General features: G+C 37.0%; 1 protein-coding gene across 1 annotated transcript in view; it reads right to left on the reverse strand.

Annotated features, from left to right (window-relative positions):
* Positions 1–9: 9 nt before the first annotated feature.
* crn (pre-mRNA splicing factor crn) overlaps positions 10–5,984 on the reverse strand; it is a 27,382-nt gene continuing 21,407 nt past the window's right edge. Inside the window, exon 3 of the mRNA XM_017612487.1 lies at positions 10–1,165. Coding sequence (XP_017467976.1) covers positions 93–1,165 — 1,073 coding nt within the window. The 3' untranslated portion in view covers positions 10–92. The remainder of the gene's footprint in view (positions 1,166–5,984) is intronic.

Here is a 5,984-nt window from a genome sequence, read left to right on the forward strand (position 1 = left end):
TTAGTTGGCTTATAGTGAAGCGGAAATCAATCGCAGAAGTTTTATTTCTTAGTCTGAGAGATGTGTTATAAACTGTTTAAATATATAAATTATTACTCATCTACCGTTGTATTGACAAGGTCGCCAGAGTCACTCGACGCTGGTTCTGTACTTACAGTTTCTTTTTGCTTTTTCCACATTTTAGCTGCAGCAAGCAGTTTAAGATTTGGCCGTGCCATTTCATCTTCAGGGAATATGTAATCAAATATTTCCTCCCACCCTTCTTCCACTCCACTTTCTGATACGATCTTTTGACGCTTTTTCACGCGACGGGGCATTTTCTCCATCACCTTCTTTAGTGTGTGAACATCGCCCGCTTCTCTTTCAAAGTCACGCCATGCTTCTAATAACAATACACGCGACTCTTTGTCACCAGAAGTGCGCAAAGTGTCATTTGCACGCTCATAGACACGTCTCGACAGTTTTATATTTAATTCAGGATCATCGTCGGATAATTCAGCGCCGTGTTGTGTTAATTCGAACTTGGCGTAAGACATCCATACTTTCACATGATGCGTGCGCTCCAAAAGACGCTCATAAAGCTGACGTGCCAACTCAGTCTCAGTCTGTGATACTTCAAAATCAATATACGCTTTCCACAGTAGCTCGGGCATGTCGAGTCGCGGCTGTTGTACCGCCAGCTCATAGATAGCGCGCGCTCGGTCGGTGTCACCAAGTAAATTTTCAAGCTCTGCGAATTTCATCCACGTAACGCAATTCTCCGGACCGAATTCGAGAAACTTTTCATAAAGTAAGCGACAGCGATCGAATTCACGTAGTTGAATTTCCAACTCAATGTATCCTCGGAAAAGCTTGTCCCGCGGGCTCATACCAATCGCCATTCCTAATGTTTTACGTGCCTTTTGTAATTCTTTACATCGAATTTCAAATTGTGCATACATTAGCCAAATTTTACTGAATGTAAATTTTTTGTGTGGAATAAGCTCAAGGCAGGTTTTATATATTTGTCGAGTGCGTTCTAAATCTTCAGCTTCCAGTTCTTCGTAGAGGGCATAATTTATCCACAAGTAAATATAACGACGCCAATAGTTTTTCTCATTAGCCGGTGGGACGTTGGAGATGGCTCGCTCATATGTTTCTCGTATGACATCAACGTCACCCTCACCTGCGTGTAATGAAAGAGTTATGCAATTTGAATTAGCAGCTGATTTATTTATGTTAAAAATATCAGTTTCCAAAGCATGTACATATCGTTGATGAAACATATCGTTAATGACTAACACAAGTCATTTTTTTAGGAGAGACAAAAAACGTTATATAATTGAAATAATAAAATGTTTATCGAAAATTATTGATGGAATTTATGTTAAATATCAATAGCTAACATAGGCTGACTTCCAAAACGTCAATTGCTTTGTATACGTACAAAGTATAAGGTTCCTTAACAACTTCCCTGTCCAATGAGTCATATGTGACTCACGAGAGCGTGTTGAAATAAGTTCATGAGTCACATGTGACTCATTTTTGTGTACAATTTCGGACAACGTAAAAATATATGAAAGAAAATTTCGAGATTTTTTTCCTGAAAGTTCTCTTTTAGTAAAAAGAAAAAGCGCAAGAAATACAGGTTAGGTTAGGTTAGGTAAGCGGGCTGCTTCCGCATGTGGAGGCTCACTTGGACTCCACTAAGATGTCCGCTGTGATTCCCTCAGAGGGGGGAGGGAAAANCATATGTGACTCACGAGAGCGTGTTGAAATAAGTTCATGAGTCACATGTGACTCATTTTTGTGTACAATTTCGGACAACGTAAAAATATATGAAAGAAAATTTCGAGATTTTTTTCCTGAAAGTTCTCTTTTAGTAAAAAGAAAAAGCGCAAGAAATACAGGTTAGGTAAGCGGGCTGCTTCCGCATGTGGAGGCTCACTTGGACTCCACTAAGATGTCCGCTGTGATTCCCTCAGAGGGGGGAGGGAAAAGGGGAGGGAAAAAGGGACGGAGGGAGGGGAAAGAGGAGGAAGCTATGGGAGAATGACGACACCTATGGCTTTTTGCCGGAGAAACGCTCCGTGCTCACAACGAAGCTCTTCAGTCGACTGATGTCCACTCCCAAGAGCTCATCGAGAGCCTTACAGCATGGTTACCAATCACACAGTGACCAGAAAGCAGTCCCACTAATAGTGAGAGATGCAGCTTGCTTAGTCTCGAGAGCTCCCAAACCCCCCCTCCCCTCGGTCCACCCGTGGCCAGAAAGACTTTGCCACCTTGCACTCCAATACCAAGTAGGTATCGAAACAATGATACGAGTAAAAAAAGTAGTTTTTATCGAAACAAAAGTATCGAGTACATACTTGTATTTACTTGTATCGGAACATCCCTAAATGTAACTCAAAAACAACTTTGCTCGATGTGTTCACATGTGACTCATTGGACGTGGCAAAGAAACTGTTTCGTCCTACGTCCATGAGTCACATATGAGTCATAAAATAAAATAACAAAAACAAGTTAAAGCAATATATAACAATTTATAAAAATTATATGTTATGGTATATATGGACGTTCTTTAGCATATTAGAGCAAAAAACCTGTGGACGTGGGGCATTAACAAAATGCATTGTATGAGGACAGGGAAGTTATTAAAGGCCTGTATGCAGCTCTCAAGAAAACGGTCAAGAAAAATTTGCCATTATTTCGTGTGTGTGTCCAAGGAATTTTGACATTTTTGATACCTCACAGCCTGTTGCATCACTCTTTCCTCAAGAAATAATGGAACGGGCATATATTTCTGTTGCAAACCTGGGTTGCCTTGTGCTCTTTTTTCACAAAAAACTTTAGAAAACCGTAGTAGAAAGCGTAGTAAATTTCTTAAGAACAGCGTACTGCCGTAAGGAAATTTGACTCAAGAAAATTTCTTATGCCCTGTATGCAGCTCTCAAGAAAACGGCGAAGAAAAATTTGCCATTATTTTGTGTGTGTCCAAGGAATTTTGACATTTTTGATACTTCACAGCCTGTTGCCTCACTCTTTCCTCAAGAAATAATGGAACGGGCATATATTTCTGTTGCAAACCTGGGTTGCCTTGTGCTCTTTTTTCACAAAAAACTTTAGAAAACCGTAGTAGAAAGCGTAGCAATTTCCTTAAGAACTGCGTACTGCCTTAAGGAAATTTTACACAAGAAAATTTCTTAGCCATTTCTTGTACGTCATTTTATATGGAGTTTTTGCTTTTCTTGAGAGCTGCATACAGGCCTTAACGTCGAATTACAAAATATTGGCAATGTATACTGTTCCAAAACGCAGCCGATTAGTTATCGAAACGTATCGCTTGAGCAATCAGCGCATCAGAAACAAAGTTGATGCTTCGTTTGCTATTGGTTAGCATTGGTGTTTTAAATGTGGAAAATTCAGAAAAATTGTTCATTGCTATATTGAATATTTAAAATATGCAATGCATATGGTTGCATTGTGTCGCAACTCTGCATATACAAACAGTTTGAATACCGCAGTATAACAGTTTCCAAACATTGTATTGATACGTTTTGGAAGTCAGCCATAATTTAAAACAAGTTATGAAGTAAATGTTTCAGTTAGGGCTTTTTGAATTCATCTTATTACATTAAACGAGCAATTATTGTATATATATATCCATAGGGTTCTCGGAAACGGCTCTAAGTTACAAATTAATTAAAACATCATAATATGGGTATCAAATGGAAGGTATTTTAAAGATCTCCAATTCAAAAATATTTTAATAGGATTGCCCCCTATTTTTAATCGCAAGAGAAGTTTCTTAAACAATGCTTTCCCTATATAGAAAAAGTTATCCTTTAAGATAATAGTGTAAGGTTGCCACTTATTCTCGATTCTTCACAATTTATCTAAAATATCGCAATATGGATATCAAATGAAAGGTATTGTTGCGAACTTTGGTCAGAAAATATTTTCGATCAAGGTTGCCACGCTTCTATGTAATACAAATGTGTATTTTGTTAATTTCAATAAGAATTTTTTGTAAGTATACACAGTACATATATGCTCAAGATTTGTATTATTAATTCCAGCATATTTCGGAATGGGGTTGCCACCTAAATTTTAGAGCACGAAATTTACTTACTAGATATCGAAATCCATTTTTTTTCAATTTCAAAATTATTTTTTTAAAGCTATCCAGTTCTTGAAAACTTTAAAAAGTATATGCACTCAGGGCAAAGCTCGGTCAACCTGGTACTATACATAAAATCCAATATATTTTGTTTCCATATCAAAGTTATGTAGTTACTTTGAGTTATGAACTAAACAAGAAAAATGAAAGGGATATTAAATAATATTAATGTCTCTGTCAGATGTCTGTCGCTTCCTGAGAATAAAATTAAGGTCCCACGACCGCTTCCAAAATGAATTAAAAAGTAGAATATTCTTATAATTTTTTTATTTATTCAATTATGACTTCTATATTTTTTAATGTTGTTTTTAGCTAGTCGTTTTTTACTTTATTAGTAAAACTAAACTCTAAACATTTAATTTAACTAATATTACATTTACATTGGACCCAAATGCGTGATTTGAAATCAGTCATTAGAAGGTGTTTACACTACTTAATTCGCTTTTCCTTTGACTTCTTATCAATTTAAAAGGGAGAACAAAAACAAAAGGAATGTAAACACACACTGCATGCATCATTCTTTGATTAAACTAAAAATGTGTAAAGGTTATGTATAAATTAACAATTTTTATATACAAACTTCAAAGATTTATTCATTTCGTTGTCTTCGTTTTGATTTAGAAAGATTCCAAATGTCAAGCTGTAATTAGTCAAGAACGTAAACCTACCGGTACGTAAACCCGAGTCAGCCGACACGTTCTGTCTTACCAAAGCGCCATATAAATGAAAACACAACACCGCAGNGCTCCATCCGGACGGCCTGTTTCATCGCTTGCGACCGCGATTGACCCATGACTCCGAAGGAAAACTACCTTTGAAAGGCAGCCGCTACGTATCTCCCGTCGTGTTGCCGAATGGTGGTTTCTTTAAAGAATTTTTCGCAAAATGCATCTGCGTTTGTAGTTGTAGCCCATAGCGCAGAAATCTGCGGAATTTAGATTTTTCCGTGTCAGCTGATTTCTTCCTTCTATAGATGGTTGCCACTTCGTCAGTTTTGCAGATGGTAAAAATGTTATAATTTCCTATTCAAAATACGTTTGAAATATTTGAAATTTACTATTGATTAAGGCTTTTGTTGAAAACTAAGTAGTTTATATTTAGTTACGATCTATTATAGCACGAAAAAATGTAGTTGAAAAGGTAAGTTTATGAAAAGGCATTGATGAGTGGCAACACTGTAGTAAGCAAGACTGAGGGCTCCAGTAATCAACAAAATTCTGCGCATACAGACTGCGTTTAAGTATACGTTCTGCGTTCTTGACTAATTTCAGCTTCAAAGCCAAACAAAAGTTTCTGTTGAACTTCTGTTTCTGAGTGAGTTCAATAAAATAGTACGGCAATTGGAACGCATTTTCTTCGTGATTTCGTTTAAATGCGTTCAAATGCGTGATTTTAGAAATGCGAATTTGTATGGGGAAATGTGTAATTTGGCCAAAGTACGTAGATAATAAGAAGGGACAACTCGTTATAATTGTATCGAAATTTTGTAGTGTGAAATTTTCACGGAGTATTGAGCTAAATTGTAGAATTTGTTGATCAACTTCAAAGTCCAATATCTCAAGAAATATCGATGTTAGCGATTTGGTTTCATAGATTTTTTTTGANGTGGGTTGGCCAGTGGCTGAAATGGTATTACCGATGGCAACTAGCAACTGAAAGCTGGTAACTGAGTTGCTATATTGGCACGAACTAATCAAGGCTGTCATAGAATCCATCGTAGTCCGATTTTCCGTGAAATCTACGAAAATGCAATTAAATTCGAGTAGCTACGAGCGCAGTGCTTGCTTTGAATACACATGTTCATAGCAGTTCAGATTCAGTG

The sequence above is a fragment of the Rhagoletis zephyria genome, unplaced genomic scaffold, assembly GCF_001687245.7.
Source record: "Rhagoletis zephyria isolate East Lansing unplaced genomic scaffold, Rhagoletis_zephyria_1.1 Rzeph_scaffold_00551, whole genome shotgun sequence".
In the NCBI taxonomy this organism is placed as follows: domain Eukaryota; kingdom Metazoa; phylum Arthropoda; class Insecta; order Diptera; family Tephritidae; genus Rhagoletis; species Rhagoletis zephyria.